Genomic DNA, 27,858 nt, shown 5'->3' on the forward strand with positions numbered 1-27,858 from the left:
AAAGCACGGAAAGGCCGGGAATTCTGCGCCGTTACCTGCTCGGATCCAGCGCATCCTGAGCATGGTGAGAGCGGCTCAAGCTCCGGCCGTGTCCCCGCTCTCCCGCTCCGGCATCATTCCCTGGACTCGGCTCCTCCAGCTCCCGGCGCTGCTGCTGCTGCCCGCTGGTTTTTCTATTCCCTCCGGGAAGAGTGGGAGGGCCGGGAGGCTCCGCGTTGGGATTTGGGGATTACCCGGAGGGAGGGTCATGTGTTTGTGCTGTACCAGGTTCCCCGGGCCCATTCCAGCACGGGCTGACTCCCGGCTCCCAAAGAACTCCAGGCAAAGCCTCTTACCCCTCCCAGGCCCCGCAGTGACTGTCACCCGCGCTCCCCAGCCGCTCCTCCCGCGCCCCCCCGGCAGGGATCACCACGGGACTGCAGCTGGGACACGGATCTGGGGGGAAGGGACAGGCAGCCGCTGGGAAGAGCAGGCAGGAAGCCCCCAAAAGCCGGTTTTCTTAAGGAATTCCAAGGAAAGGCAGGCTCTCATCTGCCGCACTTCCACTTCTACATCCAGCCCAAGAAGCCAAAACCACGGGACACCCGGATAACCCCACCTCCTCTGCTCCAGATCCCATCTCCTCCTGCCCTTTCTGCTCCCAGGTTTCCATTTCCCTGCACCCCGAAGCATCAGGAAGACTCCGGAGCAGCCCCTGGACTCTGCAGGAAGCTCATGGCCTTACACCAGTAGGAGTTTGATCACTGAACTCCTTCTCTGCTCATTCCCACCATCCCCAAATCCTCCCTTACAGGTGCAATCCCAGGTGTCCTGGGATCACCTCATTCCCTCGGCTCCATCGTTTTGTGTTCCTTTGCCCAAGGAAAACGGTCCAGACCTCTTCCTACAGGGAAACATTCCCTACTCACAGACACAAATCCATAATAAAAATCACCGAGAGAGGAACCAACACCAGGAATATGGGAACAGGTTGTCCAGAGAAGTTCTGGATGACGGAGGGTGGGTTTAGATGGGATAATGGGAAGGAATTCTTCCCTGGGAGAGCAGTGAGGCCTTGGAACAGATTTCCCAGAGAAGTTGTGGCTGCCCCATCCCTGGAAGTGTCCAAGGCCACATTGGATGGGGTTTGGAGCAGCCTGGGACAGTGGAAGGGGCTTGGAAGTGGATGATCCTTAAGGTCCCTCCCAACCCAAAGCATTCCAGGATTCCATGAATACACATATCCACACATTCCCATGGGCAAAACCACCCGCTCCTGGTCACTCCCAGCTTGGAGATCCCTGTGCACCCACAACCCCCTGCATGGACACAGCCAACATTCCCAGTGCTCCAGGAAAACCCGCAGAGCCGCTTTATCCCCCAGCACACGGATAACCCCCGTGGAGATTCCACCGGCTCTTGTCATTCCCAAGCTCCACCTCAGCCCCAAATCCACGGCGCTCCCGGCGCTTGCCCCCTTTTCCCCGCTCCTCTCCCTAATTCCCGCTCCCCAGCCCCCCTCGGGCCCCGCTCGGCACATCTTTCCCGCCGTGCATTCCTGGCCGACCCTTATCTCATAAATTAGCCGGGAGAGGGATCCCAAATAGCTGAGCCGTGGCGTCAGCGCTTCCCTGCGCGGGGCGGGCGGGAGGCAGGGAAAGGTTGGGAGCAGGACGCCAGCCAAGGGTCAGGAGCTCGCAACTCCCTCCTCTGCCTTTGAAACCCAAGCCCAACGCTCCGTAAACACTCCCAAAACCAGGGAAAACTCATTTCCCTCCGCTGCCAGAACCACCCCCCAGCATCCCACGCTGGCTGCATCCCAGGGGTTTGTCCAGCTCTCCCTCGGGATGGTCCCAAACAGGGACCGGCTGTGCTGGCACAAACCATGGAATTCGGGAGGATTCCTGATCCTCGAGGATCATCAGAACCCAACTCCTGGCACTGCACAGGACAATCCCAAAAATTCCATGGGCCCGAGAGCACCAGGACAACAAGGACCAGCCAGGATTGTATTCCCAGCATCTTCATCCCAGGACAGCAAGAAGTTATTCCCGATCCACCTCTTCCTTGAGAGACTTTTCCCTAATCCCTTCCCAAACATCAGAGCAAACCCTGGGATGTTTCCCATCGTTTTTCTGCTCCTCCATCCTCACAGGCCTCACATCCCACCCTCAAAGTGTGGACAACCACATTCCATGGAAATAGGGCTATTCGGGGAAACGAGGATAGCCAGGGAAATAAGGAAATCAAAAACCAAGGGCATTCAGGAAAACAAGGATATCCAGGAAAAACAAGGATATCTGGGAAAATAAGGACATCTGGGAAAATAAGGATACCCAGGGATACAAGGATATCCAGGCAATTAAGGATAACCAGAGAAACAAGGGTATCCAGGAAAATAAGGATAGCTGGGAAAATAAGGATACCAAGAAAACAAGAATATCCAGGAAGACAAGGGTACCCAGGGAAACAAGGATATCCCAAAAATAAGGTTATCCAGGGAAACAAAGATACCCAGGGAAATAAAGATATCCGGAAAAACAAGGATATCCAGGAAAACAAGGACACCCTGGAAATAAGGATACCCAGGGAAATGAGCACATCCTGGAAATAAGGTTATCCAGGGAAACAAAGACACCCAGGAAAACAAGGATATGGGGGAAAACTTTCTCCTCTTCCCTTCTCCCCTTTAAACCCTGTGCTGGAACAGATGCTCTGGAATAACAGCAGGACAGGGATGGAGCTGCCCAAACTCCAGGGAATATTCGGAATATTCCCCTCAGAGGGGTTTTCAAAGGGATTTTATGCAAGGAAGTAAATGGCTGAGGGTAAGAAATATCCTTGATTTTTAATTCAAATGAAAGAGAGAAGGAAAGAAGGAGAAAGAGATAAAAAGAGGGGAAAACAAAGGAGGAAAAGGGGGAAAAGGGAGAAAAGTGGAGAGGAAAGAGGCAAAGAGGAGAAAGCAGGAATAAAGGGTGAAAGGAAAAGGGAAAAAAGGAGGAAAAAGGAGAAAGGGGGAAAATGGGAGAAAGGGGGGGAAAGGGATAAAAGGGGAAAGAGGGGGAGAAAGGAGGGAGGGGGAGAGAAAGGAGGGAGAGGGGAGAGAAAGGAGGGAGAGGAAGGAAAGGGGAGAGAAAGGAGGGAAAGGGGAGAGAAAGGAGGGAAAGGGGAGAGAAATAGGGGAGGGAAAGGGAAGAGAAATAGGGGAGGGAAAGGAAGGAAAAGGGGGGAAAAGGAGGGGAAAGGGAGAGAAAAGATGGAAAGGGAGAGAAAGGAGGAAAAAGGGGGAAGTGGGAAAAAGGGAGAAAGGGGGAAAAGAGGAACAAAGAATCCTGGGATGGCTGAGGTTGTCAGGAACCTCTTGGAATCACTTTGCTGGAGCAGGATCATCCCCAGCACCCAGAAAGAACAAGAATCCAGGAAAAACAAGGAATCTTCCAGCCTATAAAGGATGCTCTGGGGCAGAAGGAGAAATTCCAATCGAAGAGGTGGAGAGTTGGTCCCTAAATAATGTTGGGATGCTGAGCCAGGGCTGTGCAGGGCTCTGGGGTGGGAAGTGGGAGGGCAGGGTTTGGGAGCTCGGCCCCAGTGAGACCCTAAATCCAAAGGAAGCCCTGGAAGGCTGCAGGGAACACGGGCTGGGAGCGCCTGATAAGAGCCCCTGGTGGGGACGCTTCCCATCCTCCCTAATCCTGGGGCTCCCGGGAATCCAGGCCCAGGGCTGGAACAAACAGGGGGGGCTTCTTCCTTTGAAGAAGAGGAATTGTGTTCCTGAGGGATCACACGGATTCCAGGAGAGAGGGAAGGGAGGAGGAAGGAGTTGGAGACTCCGTTCACCCCCAAAGCACCTTCTGTTCCTGGTGCCTTCCCTTTCCACCCTGGGACGAATCCAAAGAATCCACAGGGACACTGCTGTCCCACTTCAGCCGCCCTGGGTGACACTGATCCCTCTGCTCCAGAGGGGATCCCAGCTCTGGAGCTGCCCCTGTTCTCCACGGAGCAGGGACCAGCCCAGCGAATCCCTGGAAAACAGGACCTGTTGGAGCCTCACCAGGATTCCCAACATTCCCTCGCCCAGCACATCCATGTGCCAGGGGCTCATCCCAAGGGACACAGCCCGTGGCAGCCCAAAGGCAGAGAACAAGGAAGGGAAACAAAGACAACGAGGGAGGAAGGGAAGGAACGACCCAGGCAACAAGGAAGAGCGGAGCGTGCCAGCAAATCCAGAGCAGGGAAGGGAACACGGAGCCCGGGGAGCAAAACCAGTGGAACTGGGGGGTCCCAACCCACTCCCAGTTCACCCCGACAGCCCCTCAGCTTCCAGGAGCATCCACAGCTCATCCCGGCTCCAAGGGAGGCCAAATCCCCTTCCCAAGCACTTTTCCACCTGTGGTTTGCCCTGATGGGAAGGGGAGGGATCCACGGCCAAGGGGTGTCCAAAGGGATCCAGGCTCTGGCTGGGCTGGGATCCACAGCTGGACACACATCTGGGATCCTCGGGACACTGTCAGGAGCTGTGCCTGCTCCAGGGACGGGCAGGGATATGCCAAGGTCCCTGTGGGGTGCTGGTGGGAACCTAAGGCACGGCACAACACAATTCCCAGCCCTTGGAATGCCAGGCTATCCAGCTCAGCACCCACGGGAGGATGCCCAGCTGCACCTGGATTGTGCCCAGGGACAGGGATCTGGTGCCAGCCCGGCACCAGACAAGGCTCTGAGGGCAGGTTTTCCCCACGGACACAGGCTGGGAGAGCTGGGAATGTCCAGCCTGGAGAAGGGAAGAACCCAGGGAGCCTAAAGGGGCTCCAGGACAAGACAGAGAGGGACTTTGGAGAAGGGTCTGGAGTGACAGGACAAGGGGGAACGGCTTCCCACTGACACGGGCTGGGTTTAGACGGGACACCGGGAAAAAACTCCTCTCGGCGAGGGCGGCGAGGCGCTGGGATGGATTTCCCAGGGAAGCCGCGGCTGCCCCATCCCTGGAAGCGTCCCGGGAGCGGCCCGGGCCGGCGGGAGGCGCCGGGGCAGGACCCGGCTGAGCTCGGAGCTCCCTTCCCACCCCGACCATCGCCCTGGCCGGGGGCGCTCCGGGAGCGGGCGGCGATGCCCGGAGCCCCCGGGCTGCGATGCCCGGACCCCCCGGGACTCCCGGGGATGCGATGCCCGGCTCCCCCGGGCTCCCCCGGGCTGCGATGCCCGGACCCCCCGGGCTCCCCCGGGCTGCGATGCCCGGACCCCCCGGGCTCCCCCGGGCTGCGATGCCCGGACCCCCCGGGCTCCCCCGGGCTGCGATGCCCGGACCCCCCGGGCTCGCCGTTACCTTCGAAGAAGCGCTGCAGCGCCTCCGTCTCGTCCACCACCTCCATGGCTGGGCCATGCACGGCCCGCCCGGCTCAGTCCGCGCTGCTCCGGGGGGGCATCGCCCCGGCCCGGGGGGGGCCCCGCTGCGACCCCCGGGCCCGTCCGAGCGCCCTCGGCCCCGCTCTCACCGCCGGGCTCCCGGTGCCGCTCCCGGAGCCGCTCCCGGTGCCCGAGCCCGGCGCGGCCGCCCGATGCCCATCGGAGTCCGCCGAGCGCTGCCCGCGGATCGCGGGGCGCTCCTCCCTCCGGCGGGATCGCCCTCCCTCCGGCCTCTCTGCCCTCCCTCCGGCGGGATCGCCCTCCCTCCTGCCTCACCGCCCTCCCTCCTGCCTCTCTGCCCTCCCTCCTGCCTCTCTGCCCTCCCTCCTGCCTCACCGCCCTCCCTCCTGCCTCACCGCCCTCCCTCCTGCCTCACTGCCCTCCCTCCGGCGGGATCGCCCTCCCTCCTGCCTCTCTGCCCTCCCTCTCTCCCCGCTCCCCTCCCTCTCTCCCTTCCCTGCTCCTCCTCCGCCCGCCCCCGGGCTCCAGGGACCCTCCGGGACGGGCTCGCCCCCCGCCCCGAGGGGGTTTGGGCGCCGGGGGGAAGCCCAAAGCACAAAAAACCCCAGACATAAAGTACCAAAAACCAGCCCCAAAGCACAAAAAACCCCGACATAAAGTACCAAAAAACAGCCCCAAAGCACAAAAAAACCCAGACATAAAGTACCAAAAACCAGCCCCGAAGCACAAAAAACCCAGACATAAAGTACCAAAAACCAGCCCCAAAGCACAAAAAAACCCAGACATAAAGTACCAAAAACCAGCCCCAAAGCACAAAAAACCCAGAGATAAAGTACCAAAAACCAGCCCCGAAGCGCCAAAGTCACAAAGCACCAAAATCAGCCAGAAAGAAAAAAAAAAAAAAACAAACAGCCAAAAAAGCACCAAAAACCAGCCCCGAGGCACCAGAAGTCACAAAGTGCCAAAAAACAGCCACAAAGGAACAAAGTACTCTCAGAAACCACAAAACCAGCCACAAACCCCCCAAAATCCCAGTCAAGCCAGCCACAAAACCTGTCCACAAAGCACCAAACCCAGGCACAAAATGCAAAATAAAACCCAGCCAGGGAGCACCAGAAACAGTCACAAGGCACCAAAACCACTCACAGAGCACCAAAAACAGTCACAATGCAACAAAAACCGGACACTGGGCACCAAAAAGTGACAAAAGAGCTGCCCAAAGCCAGCGCCGGGGGGAAGCCCAGGGAGAGCGCTGGGGGCGGCGAAAGGAACCAAAAAGTGTTCGCGGGGCGCCGAAACTAAAGGAGGGAGTGAAAACCCGGCTCCGAGGCGCTAAAAAAAAACAAACAACCAGTCCCCGAGTGCCAAAATCCGCCCACAAAGCACCAAAACCCGCCCAGAACCCACAACAGAGACAACCGCAAAGCACGAAAAGAAAATATCAGTCACCAAGTACCAAAACCCCGTCCCGAAGTGCCAAAACCAGCCTGAAAGCAGGCGATAAACCCCGGCCAAAAAGCAGCCATCAGAAGCCACAAAAGCACCAAAACCAGCCCCGAACCATCACAGGGTCAGAAAGCAGCCAGAAAGGGGGGAAAAACAACAAGGAACCTCCCAAAACCCAAACAAAAAACCCCCAACCCCCAGCAACAAAAAAAGCACCACAAACCAGCCACAAAGTGCCCAAAAACCCCCCAGTTAAACCCCCCCAAAGCAGCCACAAGCCACCAAAAAGGCCCCAGTGAAAGGCACCAAAAACCAGCCACAAAGCAGCAAAATCCGTCCAGAAACCACATAAGAAACAGCTACAAAGCACCAAAAAACAGTCAAACATCAGGAAGCAGCCAGGAAACAGCAAAAAAAAAAGTCACAAGCACCAAAATGAGTCACAAAGTGATGAAAATCAGCCACAAGGTGACAGAATGTGGCCACAAAGCACCAAAAGAACGTGACAGAGTGGCAAAAAATAGGCACAAAGCACCAAAAAGAGTCACGAGGCAGCAAAAGGTCACAAAGGACCAAAACTAAGGAGAAAGCAAAAAAAAAAAAAGACAAAAAAAAAGACAAAAAGGACCAAAAAGGACCAAAAAGGACCAAAAAGGACCAAAAAGGACCAAAAAGGACCAAAAAGGACCTAAAAGGACCAAAAAGGACCAAAAAGGACCAAAAAGGACCAAAAAGGACCAAAAAGGACCAAAAAGGACCAAAAAGGACCAAAAAGGACCAAAAAGGACCAAAAAGGACCAAAAAGGACCAAAAAGGACCAAAAAGGACCAAAAAGGACCAAAAAGGACCAAAAAGGACCAAAAAGGACCAAAAGGACCAAAAAGGACCAAAAAGGACCAAAAAGGACCAAAAAGGACCAAAAAGGACCAAAAAGGACCAAAAAGGACCAAAAAGGACCAAAAAGGACCAAAAAGGACCAAAAAGGACCAAAAAGGACCAAAAAGGACCAAAAAGGACCAAAAAGGACCAAAAAGGACCAAAAAGGACCAAAAAGGACCAAAAAGGACCAAAAAGGACCAAAAAGGACCAAAAAGGACCAAAAAGGACCAAAAAGGACCAAAAAGGACCAAAAAGGACCAAAAAGGACCAAAAGGACCAAAAGGACCAAAAAGGACCAAAAAAAAGACAAAAAAAAAAAAAGACAAAAAAGCACCAAAAAGTAGCCACAAGGCACCAAAAGCCATAAAGTGCCAAAAATCAGCCACAAAGGACCAGAATCAGTCACAAAGCACCAAAAACCAGCCAGAAAGAGTAAAAAAATCCCCAGTGAAATCCCCCCAAAGCAGCCACAAGGCACCAACCCCCCCAAAATTAACCAAACCCCCCAAAACCCCTCCAGAAAGCACAAAGGAAACAGCTACAAAGCACCAGAGAGCCATTGCAAAGGGCTAAAAACAGTCACCGAGCACCAAAAGGTCACAAAGCACCCAAACCAGCCAGAGAGAAGAAAAACAACCAGCCAAAAAAAGCACTAAAAAGAGCAGTAAGCCACCAAAAGTCACAGTGTGCCAAAACCAGTCACAAAGAACCAAAAAGCCAAGAGCCAGAAAGCAAAAAAAAAAAAAAAGAAAAAACAAAACCCAAAAAAAAGCATCAAACCCAAGGCACAAAGTGCCAAAAACCCCCAGTCAAATCCCCCCAAAAACCAGCCACAAGCAACCAAAAAAATCCCCTAAAAAAAAAAAACCCAGTCAAACCCACCAAAAACCAGCCACAAAGCACCAAAATCCACCCAGAAATCACAAAAGAAACAACTACAACACACCAAAAACCAATCATAGAGCACCAAAAACAGTCAGAAAGCAAAAATAACTCAGCCAAAAACACCCCAAAAATGGGCTACAGAGAGTCAAAAACCCACAGTCAAATCTGCCCAAAACCAGCCACGAGCCACCAAAAGAACCCCAAAAACCAGCCAGGGAACACCACGAAAAACCAGCCACAAAGCACCAAAATCCACCCAGAAACCACAACAGAAAGAGCTACAAAGCACCAAAAAGCAGTCACAACGTGCCAAACCCAGCCACAAAGCACCAAAAAGACAAAAAGTACCAAAAACTGCCAGAAAGCAACAGAACAGCCCCAAAAAAGGACCAAAAACCAGCCACAAGGCACCAAAAGTCATGAAGTGCCAAAACCAGGCACAAAGCACCGAAATCCAGCCAGAAAGGGGAAAGAAAAAACAGCCAAAAAATAGCAAAAAAGTGCCCCAAAAGTCAAAAAGTGTCAAAACCAGTCACAAAAGGAGCCAGAAAGCAAAAAAAAATTATAAAAGAGCCACAAGCCACCAAATGTCACAAAGTGCCAAACCCAGCCATAAAGTAACAAAATGAACCCACAAAACACATAAAAAAACCCCAAAACCACCAACCCCAAAACCCACCCACAAAGGACTTAAAAAAAGAGTCACAAGGAACCCAAAAAGAGTCACAAAGTGCCAAAAAAGAGTCACAAGGAACCCAAAAAGAGTCACAAGGAACCAAAAAAGAGTCACAAGGAGCCCAAAAAGAGTCACAAAGAGCCCAAAAAGAGTCACAAAGAGCCCAAAAAGAGTCACAAAGAGCCACAAAAGAGTCACAAAGAGCCACAAAGAGCCACAAAAGAGTCACAAGGAACCCAAAAAGAGTCACAAAGAGCCCAAAAAGAGTCACAAAGAGCCCAAAAAGTCACAAAGAGCCCAAAAAGAGTCACAAAGAGCCAAAAAAGAGTCACAAAGAGCCAAAAAAGAGTCACAAGGAACCCAAAAAGAGTCACAAGGAACCCAAAAAGAGTCACAAGGAACCCAAAAAGAGTCACAAGGAACCCAAAAAGAGTCACAAAGAGCCCAAAAAGAGTCACAAAGAGCCACAAAAGAGTCACAAAGAGCCACAAAGAGCCACAAAAGAGTCACAAGGAACCCAAAAAGAGTCACAAAGAGCCCAAAAAGAGTCACAAAGAGCCCAAAAAGTCACAAAGAGCCCAAAAAGAGTCACAAGGAGCCCAAAAAGAGTCACAAAGAGCCAAAAAAGAGTCACAAGGAACCCAAAAAGAGTCACAAGGAACCCAAAAAGAGTCACAAGGAACCCAAAAAGAGTCACAAGGAACCCAAAAAGAGTCACAAGGAACCCAAAAAGAGTCACAAAGAGCCAAAAAAGAGTCACAAAGAGCCAAAAAAGAGTCACAAAGAGCCAAAAAAGAGTCACAAAGAGCCAAAAAAGAGTCACAAAGAGCCAAAAAAGAGTCACAAAGAGCCAAAAAAGAGTCACAAAGAGCCAAAAAAGAGTCACAAAGAGCCAAAAAAGAGTCACAAAGTGCCAAAAAAGAGTCACAAAGTGCCAAAAAAGAGTCACAAAGAGCCCAAAAAAGAGTCACAAGGAACCCAAAAAGAGTCACAAAGAGCCAAAAAAGAGTCACAAAGAGCCCAAAAAGAGTCACCAGGAACCAAAAAGAGTCACAAAGAGCCAAAAAAGAGTCACAAAGAGCCAAAAAAGAGTCACAAGGCACCAAAAACCAGCCAAAAGGAGCCCAAACCAGTCAAATGCCCCCAAAACCAGCCCCAAAGCACCAAAATCTGTCCCCAAAGCACAAAAAACCCCAGACATAAAGTACCAAACACCAGCCCCAAAGTGCCAAAGTCACAAAGCACCAAAAACAGCCCCAAAAAGAGAAACCAAAACAGCCAAAAAAAGCAGCAAAAACCAGCCCCAAGGCACCAAAAGTCACAAAGAGTCACAAGGAACCAAAAAAGAGTCACAAGGCACCAAAAAAGAGTCACAAAGAGCCAAAAAAGAGTCACAAGGCACCAAAAAAGAGTCACAAGGAACCCAAAAAGAGTCACAAGGAACCCAAAAAGAGTCACAAGGAGCCAAAAAAGTCACAAAGAGCCAAAAAAGTCACAAAGAGCCAAAAAAGTCACAAAGAGCCAAAAAAGTCACAAAGAGCCAAAAAGAGTCAAAAGGAACCCAAAAAGAGTCACAGAGAACCCAAAAAGAGTCAAAAGGAGCCAAAAAAGAGTCACAAGGAGCCAAAAAAGAGTCACAAGGCACCCAAAAAGTCACAAAGAGCCAAAAAGAGTCACAAGGCACCAAAAAAGAGTCACAAGGAGCCAAAAAAGTCACAAAGAGCCAAAAAAGTCACAAAGAGCCAAAAAAGTCACAAAGAGCCAAAAAAGTCACAAAGAGCCAAAAAAGTCACAAAGAGCCAAAAAGAGTCAAAAGGAACCCAAAAAGAGTCACAGAGAACCCAAAAAGAGTCACAAGGAGCCAAAAAGAGTCACAAGGCACCAAAAAAGAGTCACAAGGCACCAAAAAAGAGTCACAAGGAGCCAAAAAAGAGTCACAAAGAGCCAAAAAAGAGTCACAAGGCACCAAAATCAGTCACAAAGCACCAAAAACCAGCCAAAAGGAGCCCAAACCAGTCAAATGCCCCCAAAACCAGCCCCAAAGCACCAAAATCTGTCCCCAAAGCACAAAAAACCCCAGACATAAAGTACCAAACACCAGCCCCAAAGTGCCAAAGTCACAAAGCACCAAAACCAGCCCCAAAAAGAGAAACCAAAACAGCCAAAAAAAGCACCAAAAACCAGCCCCAAGGCACCAAAAGTCACAAAGAGTCACAAGGAACCAAAAAAGAGTCACAGGGCACCAAAAAAGAGTCACAAAGAGCCAAAAAAGTCACAAAGAGCCAAAAAAGTCACAAAGAGCCAAAAAAGTCACAAAGAGCCAAAAAAGTCACAAAGAGCCAAAAAAGTCACAAAGAGCCAAAAAAGAGTCACAAAGAACCCAAAAAGAGTCACAAAGAACCCAAAAAGAGTCACAGAGAACCCAAAAAGAGTCACAAGGAGCCAAAAAAGAGTCACAAAGAGCCAAAAAAGAGTCACAAGGAACCCAAAAAGAGTCACAAGGAACCAAAAAGAGTCACAAAGAGCCAAAAAAGAGTCACAAGGAACCCAAAAAGAGTCACAAGGCACCCAAAAAGAGTCACAAGGCACCAAAAAAGAGTCACAAAGAACCCAAAAAGAGTCACAAAGAACCCAAAAAGAGTCACAAGGAGCCCAAAAAGAGTCACAAGGAACCAAAAAGAGTCACAAAGAGCCAAAAAAGAGTCACAAAGAGCCAAAAAAGAGTCACAAAGAGCCAAAAAAGAGTCACAAAGAGCCAAAAAAGAGTCACAAGGCACCAAAATCAGTCACAAAGCACCAAAAACCAGCCAAAAGGAGCCCAAACCAGTCAAATGCCCCCAAAACCAGCCCCAAAGCACCAAAATCTGTCCCCAAAGCACAAAAACCCCAGACATAAAGTACCAAAAACCAGCCCCAAAGTGCCAAAGTCACAAAGCACCAAAACCAGTCACAAAAAAATAAACCAAAACAGCCAAAAAAAGCACCAAAAACCAGCCCCAAGGCACCAAAAAGTCACAAAGAGTCACAAGGAACCCAAAAAGAGTCACAAGGAACCCAAAAAGAGTCACAAGGCACCAAAAAAGAGTCACAAGGCACCAAAAAAGAGTCACAAGGCACCAAAAAAGAGTCACAAGGAACCCAAAAAGAGTCACAAGGAGCCAAAAAGAGTCACAAGGAGCCAAAAAAGTCACAAAGAGCCAAAAAAGTCACAAAGAGCCAAAAAAGTCACAAAGAGCCAAAAAAGTCACAAAGAGCCAAAAAAGTCACAAAGAGCCAAAAAAGAGTCACAAAGAGCCAAAAAAGAGTCACAAAGAGCCAAAAAAGAGTCACAAAGAGCCAAAAAAGAGTCACAAGGCACCAAAAAAGAGTCACAAGGAACCCAAAAAGAGTCACAAGGAACCCAAAAAGAGTCACAAGGAACCCAAAAAGAGTCACAAGGAACCCAAAAAGAGTCACAAGGAACCCAAAAAGAGTCACAAGGAACCCAAAAAGAGTCACAGAGAACCCAAAAAGAGTCACAAAGAGCCAAAAAAGAGTCACAAAGAGCCAAAAAGAGTCACAAGGCACCAAAAAAGAGTCACAAGGCACCAAAAAAGAGACACAAAGAGCCAAAAAAGAGTCACAAGGAACCAAAAAAGAGTCACAAGGAACCAAAAAAGAGTCACAAGGAACCAAAAAAGAGTCACAAGGAGCCAAAAAAGAGTCACAAGGAACCAAAAAAGAGTCACAAGGCACCAAAAAAGAGTCACAAAGAACCCAAAAAGAGTCACAAAGAACCCAAAAAGAGTCACAAAGAGCCAAAAAAGAGTCACAAGGAACCCAAAAAGAGTCACAAGGAACCCAAAAAGAGTCACAAAGAGCCAAAAAAGTCACAAAGAACCCAAAAGAGTCACAAAGAGCCAAAAAAGAGTCACAAAGAATCCAAAAAGAGTCACAAAGAGCCAAAAAAGAGTCACAAGGCACCAAAAAAGAGTCACAAGGCACCAAAAAAGAGTCACAAGGCACCAAAAAAGAGTCACAAAGAGCCAAAAAAGAGTCACAAGGAACCCAAAAAGAGTCACAAGGAACCCAAAAAGAGTCACAAGGAACCCAAAAAGAGTCACAAGGAACCCAAAAAGAGTCACAAGGAACCCAAGAAGAGTCACAAGGAACCCAAGAAGAGTCACAAGGAACCCAAGAAGAGTCACAAGGAACCCAAAAAGAGTCACAAGGAACCCAAAAAGAGTCACAAGGCACCAAAAACCAGCCAAAAGGAGCCAACCCCCCCAGTCAAATGCCCCCAAAACCAGCCCCAAAGCACCAAAATCTGTCCCCAAAGCACAAAAACCCAGACATAAAGTACCAAACACCAGCCCCAAAGTGCCAAAGTCACAAAGCACCAAAACCAGCCCCAAAAAGAGAAACCAAAACAGCCAAAAAAAGTACCAAAAACCAGCCCCAAGGCACCAAAAGTCACAAAGTGCCAAAAAACAGCCACAAAGGAACAAGATACTTTCAGAAACCACAAAACCAGCCACAAACCCCCCAAAATCCCAGTCAAACCAGCCACAAAACCTGTCCACAAAGCACCAAAATCTGTCCCCAAAGCACCAAAAACACCCACAAAGCACCAAAACCAGCGAGAAAGAAAAATACCAACCAAAAAAACAGACAAAAAAAAAGCCCCAAAATCCAGCCCCAAGCCACTAAAATCACAAAGGACCCAAAGCAGTCACTGAGCCCCAAAACCAGGCACGAGGCACTGAAAAACCAGCCCCAAAGCCTCAAGAAACAGCCCCAAAGCCTCCAAAACCGGCCCCAAAGCCTCCAAAACCGGCCCCAAAGCCTCCAAAACCGGCCCCAAAGCCTCCAAAACCGGCCCCAAAGCCTCCAAAACCGGCCCCAAAGCCTCCAAAACCGGCCCCAAACTAGGAAAATCCAGCCCACAGTCACCAAGGGAGCCCCAAAGCACCCAAAAGCAGCTGCAAAGTCTCCAAAAGTCCCCCCAAATTCCCCCAGCTCACCTGCCAGAGGTGAGCAGAGCGGGACAGCCCCGATGTCCAGGGGGGAAGGATGAAATCCAGCCTCACATTCCAGCCAAGGGGCACAAACCAAGCCAGGAATCCCTTAAATCCACCCCCAAACCCCACAGCTCGGCCCTAAACCAGCCCCACACCTGCCACAAATCAGCCTCTGATCACAAGGGCCACCTGCAAACCACCCAAAGCCAGCCCCAAAACACAAAATCCCCCCATAACGAGCCACAGGTGGCCAAAACCCAGCCCCAAAGTGCCCCAAACCAGCCTCAAGTCACAAAACCCAGCCCCAAAGTGCCCCAAACACAAAACCCAGCCCCAAAGTGCCCCAAACCAGCCTCAAGTCACAAAATCCAGCCCCAAAGTGCCCCAAACCAGCCATAAATTGCCCAAATCCAATCCCAAATCGCCTCAAACGACCAAACTTCAGCCAGGAATCCCCCCAAACCAGCCCCAGATCAACCCAAACCACCCAAATCCACTCACAAATCACCCCAAACCAGCCCCAAATCCCCCTAAACCAGCCCCAAATCAGGCACAGATTGCCCCAAAACACCCCCAAAATCACCCCCAAATCACACAAATCTGCCACAAATCCCCCTAAATCAGCCCCAAACCACCCAAATCCAGCCCCAAATCCAGCCTCAAATCACCCCAAACATCAGCCAAAGGTCGCCCAAATCCCACAAGAAATGACCCCAAACCAGCCCCAAATTATAACCCAGCCCCAAATCAGGCACACGTTGCCCCACACCAGCCCCAAACCGCCCCAATGCAGCCCCAAATTGCCCCAAATCCAGCCCCAAAACACCAAAGTCCAGCCCCAAATTGCCCTCAATAATCAGCCCCAAAGCACCCCCAAAATCAACCCCAAATCACCCCCAAAAATCAGCCACAGGCACCCAAATCTAGTCAAAAATCACCCCAAACCAGCCCCAAATCATCCAAATCCAGCCCCAAATTCTCCAAGTCCAGCCCCAAATCACCCAAGTCCGGTCACAAATGGCCCCAAATCACCAAAATGCAGCCTCAAATCACCAAAATCCTGGAACAAATTGCCCCAAACCACCCAAATTGTCCAAATCCAGCCCCAAATCACCAAAATACAGCCCCAAAACAGCCCCAAATCACAGAACCCCACAACAAATCTCCCCAAACCAGGCAAAAATCACCCCAAATCCAGCCCCAAGTCACCCCAATCCAGCCCTAAATCGCCCCATCCAGCCCCAAATCACAAAAATCCAGTCACAAATCACCCAAATCCAGCCCCAAATTGCCCCGAAAATCAACCCCAAGTCACCCAAATCTAGTCACAAATCACCCCAAACCAACCCCAAGTCATCCAAATCCAACCCCAAATCCCCCAAACCAGCCCTGATTCATCCAACTCCAAACCCTCAAACCAGCCCCAAATTGCCCCCAAACCAGTGCTAAAATTCCCCAAATCCAGGCCCCAAAGCCCACCCTAAATCCCCCAAACCAGCTCCGATTCATCCAACTCCAAACCCCCAATCAGCCCTAAAAGCCCCCAAATCCAGGCTCCAAATCCAGCTCTAAAATCCCCAAAATCCAGGTGCCAAAGCCAAGCCCAAATCTCCCAAACCAGCTCCGAATCATCCAAATCCAACACCCCAAACCAGCCCCAAACCAGCCCTAAAATCCCCCAAACTAGCCCCAAATCATCCAACTCCAAACCCTCAAACCAGCCCCAAATTGCCCCTAAACCAGCCCTAAAATCCCTCAAATCCAGGCCCCAAAGCCCACCCTAAATCCCCCAAACCAGCCCTGACTCATCCAACTCCAAACACCCCAAACCAGCCCTAAAAGCCCCCAAATCCAGCTCTAAAATCCCCCAAACCAGCTCTGACTCATTCAACTCCAAAACCCCAAACCAGCCCTAAAATCCCCCAAATCCAGGTGCCCCAAACCCCACCCTAAATCCCCCAAACCAGCCCCAAATCACCCAAATCTAACACCCCAAACCAGCCCCAAATCCAGCCCTAAAATCCCCCAAACCAGCCCCAAATCATCCAACTCCAAACCCCCAAACCAGCCCCAAATTGCCCCAAACCAGTGCTAAAATCCCCCAAATCCAGGTGCCCCAAACCCCACACTAAATCCCCCAAACCAGCCCCAAATCATCCAACTCCAAAGCCCCAAACCAGCTCTGACTCATTCAACTCCAAACACCCCAAACCAGCCCTAGAATCCCCCAAGTCCAGGCTCCAAACCCCACCCTAAAATCCCCCAAACCAGCCCCAAATCATCCAACTCCAAACCTCCAAACCAGTCCCAAATTGCCCAAACCAGCCCTAAAATCCTCCAAACCAGTCCCTAACCCCACCCTAAATCCCCCAAACCAGCCCCAAATCATCCAACTCCAAACCCCCAAACCAGCCCCAAATTGCCCCTAAACCAGCCCTAAAATCCCCCAAATCCAGGGCCCAAACCCCACCCTAAATCCCCCAAACCACCCCAAAATCATCCAATTCCAAACCCCCAAACCAGCCCTATAAGCCCCCAACTCCAGGCTCCAAATCCAGCCCTAAAAATCCCCCAAGCCAGCCCCAAATCCCACCCTAAATCCTCCAAACCGGCCCCGACTCATCCAACCCCAAACCCCCAAACCAGCCCTAAAAACCCCAAATCCAGGTGCCCCAAAGCCAACCCCAAATCTCCCAAACCAGCTCCGAATCATCCAAATCCAACTCCACCAAAGCCACCAAAACCCCTCCAGGAACCACAAAGGAAACAGCTACAAAGCACCAGAGAGCGACTGCAAAGGGCTAAAAACAGTCACCGAGCACCAAAAGGTCACAAACCACCCAAACCAGCCAGAGAGAAGAAAAACAACCAGCCAAAAAAAGCACTAAAAAGAGCAGTAAGCCACCAAAAGTCACAGTGTGCCAAAACCAGTCACAAAGAACCAAAACAGAGCCAGAAAGCAAAAAAAATAAAAGAAAAACACCCACGAAAAAAGCATCAAACCCAAGGCACAAAGTGCCAAAACCCCCCCAGTCAAATCCCCCCAAAACCAGCCACAAGCAACCAAAAAAATCCCCTAAAAAAAACCAGTGAAACCCTCCAAAAACCAGCCACAAAGCACCAAAATCCACCCAGAAATCACAAAAGAAACAACTACAACACACCAAAAACCAGTCACAAGAAGCACCAAAACCAGCCAGAAAGCAAAAATAACTCAGCCAAAAACACCCCAAAAATGGGCTACAGAGAGTCAAAAACCCCACAGTCAAATCTGCCCAAAACCAGCCACGAGCCACCAAAAGAACCCCAAAAACCAGCCAGGGAAAACCACGAAAAACCAGCCACAAAGCACCAAAATCCACCCAGAAACCACAACAGAAAGAGCTACAAAGCACCAAAAAGACAAAAAGTACCAAAAACTGCCAGAAAGCAACAGATCAGCCCCAAAAAAGGACCAAAAACCAGCCACAAGGCACCAAAAGTCATGAAGTGCCAAAACCAGGCACAAAGCACCGAAATCCAGCCAGAAAGGGGAAAGAAAAAACAGCCAAAAAATAGCAAAAAAGTGCCCCAAAAGTCAAAAAGTGTCAAAACCAGTCACAAAAGGAGCCAGAAAGCAAAAAAAAAAAAATATAAAAGAGCCACAAGCCACCAAATGTCACAAAGTGCCAAACCCAGCCATAAAGTAACAAAATGAACCCACAAAACACATAAAAAAACCCCAAAAACACACCAACCACCCCAAAATCCACCCACAAAGGACTTAAAAAAAGAGTCACAAGGAACCCAAAAAGAGTCACAAGGAACCCAAAAAGAGTCACAAGGAACCCAAAAAGAGTCACAAGGAACCCAAAAAGAGTCACAAGGAACCCAAAAAGAGTCACAAGGAACCCAAAAAGAGTCACAAAGAGCCCAAAAAGAGTCACAAAGAGCCCAAAAAGAGTCACAAAGAGCCCAAAAAGAGTCACAAGGAACCCAAAAAGAGTCACAAGGAGCCCAAAAAGAGTCACAAGGCACCAAAAAAGAGTCACAAGGAACCAAAAAAGAGTCACAAGGCACCAAAAAAGAGTCACAGGCGGCACCAAAAAAGAGTCACAAGGCACCAAAAAAGAGTCACAAGGCACCAAAAAAGAGTCCAAAGCAAAAGAGTCACAGAGAGACCCAAAAAGAGTCACAAGGCACCAAAAAGAGTCACAAGGAACCCAAAAAAGAGTCACAAGGAGACCCAAAAAGAGTCACAAGGAGCCCAAAAAGAGTCACAAGGAGCCCAAAAGAGTCACAAGGAGCCAAAAAGAGTCACAAAGAGCCAAAAAGAGTCAAGCAAAGAGTCACAAGAGCCAAAAAAGAGTCACAAGGAGCCCAAAAAGAGTCACAAAGAGCCAAAAAAGAGTCACAAGGAGCCCAAAAAGAGTCACAAAGAGCCCAAAAAGAGTCACAAAGAGCCAAAAAGAGTCACAAGGAACCCAAAAAGAGTCACAGAGAACCCAAAAAGAGTCACAAGGCACCAAAAAAGAGTCACAAGGCACCAAAAAAGAGTCACAAGGCACCAAAAAGAGTCACAGAGAACCCAAAAAGAGGCACAGAGAACCCAAAAAGAGTCACAAGGAACCCAAAAAGAGTCACAAGGAGCCCAAAAAGAGTCACAAGGAGCCCAAAAAGAGTCACAAGGAGCCCAAAAAGAGTCACAAGGAGCCCAAAAAGAGTCACAAGGAGCCCAAAAAGAGTCACAAGGAGCCCAAAAAGAGTCACAAAGAACCCAAAAAGAGTCACAAAGAACCCAAAAAGAGTCACAAGGAACCCAAAAAGAGTCACAAGGAACCCAAAAAGAGTCACAAGGAACCCAAAAAGAGTCACAAGGAACCCAAAAAGAGTCACAAAGAGCCAAAAAAGAGTCACAAAGAGCCCAAAAAGAGTCACAAAGAGCCAAAAAAGAGTCACAAAGAGCCAAAAAAGAGTCACAAAGAGCCCAAAAAGAGTCACAAAGAGCCCAAAAAGAGTCACAAAGAGCCCAAAAAGAGTCACAAAGAGCCCAAAAAGAGTCACAAAGAGCCCAAAAAGAGTCACAAAGAGCCCAAAAAGAGTCACAAAGAGCCCAAAAAGAGTCACAAGGAGCCAAAAAAGAGTCACAAAGAGCCAAAAAAGAGTCACAAGGAACCCAAAAAGAGTCACAAAGAGCCAAAAAAGAGTCACAAAGAGCCAAAAAAGAGTCACAAAGAGCCAAAAAAGAGTCACAAGGAACCCAAAGAGTCACAGAGAACCCAAAAAGAGTCACAGAGAACCCAAAAAGAGTCACAAAGAACCCAAAAAGAGTCACAGAGAACCCAAAAAGAGTCACAAAGAGCCCAAAAAGAGTCACAAGGAACCCAAAAAGAGTCACAAGGAACCCAAAAAGAGTCACAAGGAACCCAAAAAGAGTCACAAGGAGCCCAAAAAGAGTCACAAGGAGCCCAAAAAGAGTCACAAGGAGCCCAAAAAGAGTCACAAGGAGCCCAAAAAGAGTCACAAGGAGCCCAAAAAGAGTCACAAGGAGCCCAAAAAGAGTCACAAGGAGCCCAAAAAGAGTCACAAGGAGCCCAAAAAGAGTCACAAGGAGCCCAAAAAGAGTCACAAAGAGCCCAAAAAGAGTCACAAAGAGCCAAAAAAGTCACAAAGAGCCAAAAAAGTCACAAAGAGCCAAAAAAGAGTCACAAGGCACCAAAAAAAGTCACAAAGAGCCAAAAAAGAGTCACAAAGAGCCAAAAAAGAGTCACAAAGAGCCAAAAAAGAGTCACAAAGAGCCAAAAAAGAGTCACAAAGAGCCAAAAAAGAGTCACAAAGAGCCAAAAAAGAGTCACAAAGAGCCCAAAAAGAGTCACAAAGAGCCCAAAAAGAGTCACAAGGCACCAAAAACCAGCCAAAAGGAGCCCAAACCAGTCACATGCCCCCAAAACCAGCCCCAAAGCACCAAAATCTGTCCCCAAAGCACAAAAACCCAGACATAAAGTACCAAACACCAGCCCCAAAGTGCCAAAGTCACAAAGCACCAAAACCAGCCCCAAAAAGAGAAACCAAAACAGCCAAAAAAAGCACCAAAAACCAGCCCCAAGGCACCAAAAGTCACAAAGTGCCAAAAAACAGCCACAAAGGAACAAGATACTTTCAGAAACCACAAAACCAGCCACAAACCCCCCAAAATCCCCGTCAAACCCAGTCAAACCAGCCACAAAACCTGTCCACAAAGCACCAAAATCTGTCCCCAAAGCACCAAAAACACCCACACAGCACCAAAACCAGCGAGAAAGAAAAATACCAACCAAAAAAACAGACAAAAAAAAAGCCCCAAAATCCAGCCCCAAGCCACTAAAATCACAAAGGACCCAAAGCAGTCACTGAGCCCCAAAACCAGGCACGAGGCACTGAAAAACCAGCCCCAAAGCCTCAAGAAACAGCCCCAAAGCCTCCAAAACCGGCCCCAAAGCCTCCAAAACCGGCCCCAAAGCCTCCAAAACCGGCCCCAAAGCCTCCAAAACGGCCCCAAAGCCTCCAAAACCGGCCCCAAAGTCTCCAAAACCGGCCCCAAAGCCTCCAAAACCGGCCCCAAAGCCTCCAAAACCGGCCCCAAAGCCTCAAAAAACGGCCCCAAAGCCTCAAAAAAACGGCCCCAAAGCCTCAAAAAAACGGCCCCAAAGCCTCAAAAAAAACGGCCCCAAAGCCTCAAAAAACGGCCCCAAAGCCTCAAAAAAACGGCCCCAAAGCCTCCAAAACCGGCCCCAAAGCCTCAAAAACCGGCCCCAAACTAGGAAAATCCAGCCCACAGTCACCAAGGGAGCCCCAAAGCACCCAAAAGCAGCTGCAAAGTCTCCAAAAGTCCCCCCAAATTCCCCCAGCTCACCTGCCAGAGGTGAGCAGAGCGGGACAGCCCCGATGTCCAGGGGGGAAGGATGAAATCCAGCCTCACATTCCAGCCAAGGGGCACAAACCGAGCCAGGAATCCCTTAAATCCACCCCCAAACCCCACAGCTCGGCCCTAAACCAGCCCCACACCTGCCACAAATCAGCCTCTGATCACAAGGGCCACCTGCAAACCACCCAAAGCCAGCCCCAAAACACAAAATCCCCCCATAACGAGCCACAGGTGGCCAAAACCCAGCCCCAGAGTGCCCCAAACCAGCCTCAAGTCACAAAACCCAGCCCCAAAGTGCCCCAAACCAGCCTCAAGTCACAAAACCCAGCCCCAAAGTGCCCCAAACCAGCCTCAAGTCACAAAACCCAGCCCCAGAGTGCCCCAAACCAGCCATAAATTGCCCAAATCCAATCCCAAATCGCCTCAAACGACCAAAATTCAGCCAGGAATCCCCCAAACCAGCCCCAGATCACCCCAAACCAGCCCCAAAGCAACAAAATCCAGCCCCAAATCAGGCACAGATTGCCCCAAAACACCCCCAAAATCACCCCCAAATCACACAAATCTGCCACAAATCCCCCTAAATCAACCCCAAACCACCCAAATCCAGCCCCAAACTGCCTAAACCAGCCCCAAATCTCCCAAATCCAGCCCCAAATCACCCCAAACATCAGCCAAAGGTCGCCCAAATCCCACAAGAAATGACCCCAAACCCGCCCCAAATTATAACCCAGCCCCAAATCAGGCACACGTTGCCCCACACCAGCCCCAAACCGCCCCAATGCAGCCCCAAATTGCCCCAAATCCAGCCCCAAAACACCAAAGTCCAGCCCCAAATTGCCCTCAATAATCAGCCCCAAAATCAGCCCCAAATCACCCCCAAAAATCAGCCACAGGCACCCAAATCCAGTCACAAATCACCCCAAACCAGCCCCAAATCATCCAAATCCAGCCCCAAATTCTCCAAGTCCAGCCCCAAATCACCCAAGTCCAGTCACAAATGGCCCCAAATCACCAAAATGCAGCCTCAAATCACCAAAATCCTGGAACAAATTGCCCCAAACCAGCCCCAAATTGTCCAAATCCAGCCCCAAATCACCAAAATCCAGCCCCAAAACAGCCCCAAATCATGGAATCCCGCAACAAATCACCCCAAACCTGGCAAAAATCACCCCAAATCCAGCCCCAAGTCACCCCAATCCAGCCCTAAATCGCCCCATCCAGCCCCAAATCACAAAAATCCAGTCACAAATCACCCAAATCCAGCCCCAAATTGCCCCGAAAATCAACCCCACATCACCCAAATCTAGTCACAAATCACCCCAAACCAACCCCAAGTCATCCAAATCCAACCCCAAATCCCCCAAACCAGCCCTGAATCATCCAACTCCAAACCCCCAAACCAGCCCCAATCTAGCCCTAAACCCACCCAAATCCAGGTCCCAACCCCCCCAAACCCCACCCTAAAATCCCCCAAATCATCCAAATCCAACACCCCAAACCAGCCCAAAACCCCACCCTAAAATCCCCCAAACCAGCCCTGACTCATCCAACTCCAAACCCCCCAATCAGCCCCAAATTGTCCCAAATCAGCCCTAAAATCCCTCAAATCCAGGCCCCAAAGCCAGCTCTAAAATCCCCCAAACCAGCTCTGACTCATTCAACTCCAAAACCCCAAACAAGCCCCAAATTGCCCCAAACCAGCCCTAAAATCCCTCAAATCCAGGCCCCAAACCCCATCCTAAATCCCCCAAACCAGCCCTGATTCATCCAACTCCAAACACCCCAAACCAGCCCTAAAATCCCCCAAATCCAGGCCCCAAACCAGCTCTAAAATCCCCCAAACCAGCTCTGACTCATTCAACTCCAAAACCCCAAACCAACCCTAAAATCCCCCAAATCCAGGTGCCTCAAACCCCACACTAAATTCCCCAAACCAGCCCCAAATCACCCAAATCTAACACCCCAAACCAGCCACGAATCCTGCCCTAAAATCCCCCAAACCAGCCCCAAATCCAGCTCTAAAATCCCCCAAACCAGCCCCAAATCCAGCTCTAAAATCCCCCAAACCAGCCCCAAATCCAGCTCTAAAATCCCCCAAACCAGCCCCAAGCCCCATCCTAAATCCCCCAAACCAGCCCCAAATCATCCAATCCAACCCTCCAAACCAGCCCTAAATCCAGCCCTAAAATCCCCCAAACCAGCCCCAAATTGTCCCAAACCAGCCCTAAAATACCCCAAGTCCAGGTGCCCCAAAGCCAAGCCCAAATCCCCCAAACCAGCCCTCACTCATCCAACTCCAAACCCCCAAACCAGCCCTAAAATCCCCCAAATCCAGGCCCCAAACCCCACCCTAAATCCCCAAGTCCAAGTGCCCCAAAGCCAAGCCCAAATCTCCCAAACCAGCTCCGAATCATCCAAATCCAACACCCCAAACCAGCCCTAAAATCCCCCAAACCAGCCCCAAATCCAGCTCTAAAATCCCCTAAACCAGCCCTGAATCATCCAACTCCAAACCCCCAAACCAGCCCCAAATTGTCCCAAACCAGTCCTAAAATCCCCCAAACCAGCCCCAAATTGTCCCAAACCAGCCCTAAAATCCCCCAAACCCCAGCCTAAATCCCCCAAACCACCCCTGACTCATTCAACTCCAAAACCCCAAACCAGCCCTAGAATCCCCCAAGTCCAGGCCCCAAACCCCACCCTAAATCCCCCAAACCAGCCCCAAATCACCCAAATCTAACACCCCAAACCAGCCCCAATCTAGCCCTAAATCCACCCAAATCCAGGCCCCAAACCCACCCAAACCAGCTCTGACTCATTCAACTCCAAAACCCCAAACCAGCCCTAAAATCCCCCAAATCCAGGTGCCCCAAACCCCACCCTAAATCCCCCAAACCAGCCCCAAATCATCCAACTCCAAACCCCCCAAACCAGCCCCAAATTGCCCCTAAACCAGCTCTTAAATCCCCCAAACCAGCTCTGACTCATTCAACTCCAAAACCCCAAACCAGCCCTAGAATCCTCCAAATCCAGGTGCCCCAAACCCCAGCCTAAATCCCCCAAACCAGCCCCAAATTGCCCCAAACCAGCCCCAAACCCCACCCTAAATCCCCCAAACCAGCCCTGACTCATCCAACTCCAAACCCCCCAATCAGCCCCAAATTGTCCCAAACCAGCCCTAAAATCCCTCAAATCCAGGCCCCAAAGCCAGCTCTAAAATCCCCCAAACCAGCCCTGATTCATCCAACTCCAAACACCCCAAACCAGCCCTAAAAGCCCCCAAATCCAGGCCCCAAACCAGCTCTAAAATCCCCCAAACCAGCTCTGACTCATTCAACTCCAAAACCCCAAACCAGCCCTAAAATCCCCCAAATCCAGGTGCCCCAAACCCCAGCCTAAATCCCCCAAACCAGCCCCGATTCATCCAACTCCAAACACCCCAAACCAGCCCCAAACCAGCCCTAAAATCTCCCAAATCCAGGCCCCAAATCCCACCCTAAATGCCCCGAACTGGCCCCAGCCCCCAAAGGCAGCCCCAGCCCCCCGTGTCCCCCCGGCCGTGCCCCTCACCCCGAACCCCTGTGGAGCCCAGCCCGGTGCCCACTGGGAACGCCATCCCACCCCATCCATCCCCATCCCACCCACCCCACCCCATCCCGCCCCACCCCACCCCATCCCACCCCATCCCACCCATCCCACCCCATCCATCCCCATCCCGCCCCACCCCACCCCATCCATCCCCATCCCGCCCCATCCATCCCCATCCCACCCACCCCACCCCATCCCGCCCCATCCCACCCCCATCCCGCCCCATCCATCCCCATCCCACCCACCCCATCCCATCCCATCCATCCCCATCCATCCCCACTCACCCCATCCCACCCCAGGCCGCCCCGTGCCCGCACTGTGGGCCCTTTCTCTCGGGGGGCACAAAGGGGTTTTGTGCGGCCCCGGGTCCCGCCGGCGGAGGGCAGATCCCGGGGGATAGAGATCCATTGCCGGGGCTCGGCAGCTGCGCTCCCGCCGAGTCTCCTCCCGGGAGAGGAGGGGGATCGGGACGGGCGCGGTAATGGGGCCATTCTTTCGGGGTGGACGGGACCAGCTCAAGGGCCCTTTTCTCTCCCCCCCGTCAGACAGTTGTTGTTCTCAGGGCTCTCATTCCCACTCCCAGCCCCTGCTTCGGCCCCAAACCACGTGGGAAGGAGGGGAGATCGAGGAAACGCGCGGTTTTCCCGGGAATCCGAGCGCTGGCCCAGCCCAAAGCCCGGCAGCACCCCCATTATCCACCCTGGATTAAGGAGATAAAGACTAACCCGGGACTAAAGTCGGGATTGATGGCGGTTCTTGGGGGGCTTGTCCAGATCAGGGAATTCCAGGAGTCACAAATCCAGGAATTCCAGAATCCAAGAATCCACGGAATCAGATTCCAGCATTTAGAATCCTAGAATCCATAAAATCATATTCCAGGATTCTATGGTTTAGAATCCCGGAATCATATCCCGTGATTCTACCCTTTAGAAACCTGGAATCCACAGGACCATATCCCAGGATCCTGCAGTTAAGAATCCTGGAATCCACAGGACCATATCCCAGGATCCTGCAGTTAAGAATCCTGGAATTTATAGGACCACGTTCCATGATTCTACAGTTTAGAGTCTTGGAATTCATGGAATCGTATCCCACGATTCCATGGTTTAGAATCCCAGAATCCACAGAACCAGAATTCCAGGATTCTATGGTTCAGCATCCTGGAATCCACAGAAACATATTCCCTGACTCTATTGTTTAGAATCCTGGGATCCAGAGAACTACATTCCAGGATGCAGAATCCCAGAATCCATCGAACCATATTCCATGATTCTATGATTTGGAACCCTGGAATCCAGAGAACCTTATTCCATGGTTTAGAATCACATTCCATGATGGAACATGGATGGATCCACACTACAGATTCCCAGAATCACCACACAATTGGTAGGATCACATTCCAGGATTGAGGATGACACAATCCCGGAATGCTTTGCCTTGGGAGGGACCTTAAAGCTCATCCTTGGCATTGTCCAGCTGGGAACAAGCCCCAGGCCGGGAGATCCTGCTTTCCAAGCCCAAATCCATGTCCCTCATCCCAATTATCCAGGTCATGGAGTTCTCCCAAGGAATGAGTTCTGAAATAACCTGGGAATCAGCTTTGGGAAATCCAGGTGTTTGTGTCCCACAGTATTCCAGCAGCCAGGCTCCCCATGATGCCAACAGCATTACCACAGGAGTGGGATCCATCAGGGATTAAGCCTCATTCCCACTTTTCCCTGGGAAGGCACAGTGGCTGTTTATCCCGATCCAAGCAGGCAGCCTGTGGATCCTGATCCCAAAGCACTTGGATCCAACTCCCTCCCTCGGGATCTTTGCTCCTTCCCATCCTTCCTCCTTCTCAGGTGTCCCAATCCAGGTGGGGATGATCCAAGTTCTTCTCACCCGAGTTTTCCTCCTGCCTCTCATCCTGCCCAGCTCTCATTCCCAAGGAATGCTGCTCTCTCCCTTCCTGATTAATGGGAAAAGGCCCACTGGGAAAACTGATGGCACCGAGGAATGCAGCATCCCAAAAAAAGGGATGGTCCAGCTCCCTTCCTGCAAGGAATCCAGCACTCCAGGGATGCTCTTGTGTGATCCCAAGGGATCCTGGAGAGCTTGAATCCCGAAAAATTCAAGGGATCACTTGGATCCAGGGGGTCTGACCCCAGCCCTTGGTTTGCCATTCTCCCACATTCCCTGTTTCCCACCTCTCTCCCCTCTGGATCCCACTCCCTGCAAACCCTGCTCTCCCCATCCCACGTGGCTGGTTGGGAACAGGAGCCAGGAAGGGGGGGGAGGGATATTCCTTGGAATATTACTCATGGAAGGTGCGGCCGCTTCTCCCTCCGGCGCTAAATTTCAAAGTCCAGTTTCCAACAAAAGAGTAATTCAGGGATCTTCCCTTCCCTCCCCTCGTCCCTTCCCATCACCCCCGGGATTCCAAGACGCTGGAAAACCCGGGATCTCGTGCTCCTGGTGTACTCAGAGTTTGTGGATCCATTTGTTGGATTTATTAAAGCCATAAAAAAGTCTGGAATTCGTGTCTTTGGTTGGTTTGCTCCTTAAAACAGACCCACGGAGGGAAATTGGGACTTGGGAGCAAAAGAAATGGGAATTTAGGCCCATTTGACACGGGGGAAATAAGGATCACACAGCCCATGGGGCTCCCAAAATCCTGTCCCAAATCCCCCCAAATCCAGACACAGCCTCCCAAATCCAGCCCCAAATCAGCAAAATTGGCCCCAAATCAAAATCCAGCCCCAGTCCAGTCCCAGAGCACCAAATTCCAGCCCCAAATTGCCCCCAGACAGCCCCAAATCCCACCAAAATCGCTGATTCCCAAAAGGCTCCCAGTTATTTCAGCACTGGTGTTCCCGGGGTTATCCCAGAATCCCGGAATGGTTCGGGTGGGAAGGGACCACAAAGATCATCCAGTTCCAATCCCAACACCTTCCACTATCCCAGGTTGCTCCAACCCATCTGACCTGGCCCTGGGCACTTCCAGGGATGGGGCAGCCACAGCTTCCCTGGGAAACCCATTCCAGGGCCTCACTGCCCTCCCAGGGAAAAACGTATTCCCAATATCCCAGCTCCACACTCCTCTGGCAGTGGGAAGCCATTCCCTGGGTGCTGTCCCTCCATCCCTTGTCCAGTCCCTCTCCAGCTCTCCTGGA

At 50.8% G+C, this 27,858-nt stretch overlaps 1 protein-coding gene across 7 annotated transcripts in view; it reads right to left on the reverse strand.

The window, feature by feature from the left end:
* The window catches only part of MYRF (myelin regulatory factor), a 70,030-nt gene that overhangs the window by 39,770 nt on the left and 2,402 nt on the right, over window positions 1–27,858 (reverse strand). The window contains exon 1 of one of the 7 annotated variants that reach the window (XM_064656943.1): window positions 5,303–5,561. The exons of 5 other annotated variants lie outside the window; for them this stretch is intronic. In XM_064656943.1, the coding sequence (XP_064513013.1) occupies window positions 5,303–5,348 (46 nt within the window). In that variant the 5' untranslated portion in view covers window positions 5,349–5,561. Of the gene's footprint in view, window positions 1–35; window positions 1,410–5,302; window positions 5,562–27,858 lie in introns of those variants that run through there. One more of the 7 variants, XM_064656944.1, reaches the window with a different exon arrangement.

The sequence above is a fragment of the Pseudopipra pipra genome, chromosome 6 (genome assembly GCF_036250125.1).
Source record: "Pseudopipra pipra isolate bDixPip1 chromosome 6, bDixPip1.hap1, whole genome shotgun sequence".
Classification (NCBI taxonomy): Eukaryota; Metazoa; Chordata; class Aves; order Passeriformes; family Pipridae; genus Pseudopipra; species Pseudopipra pipra.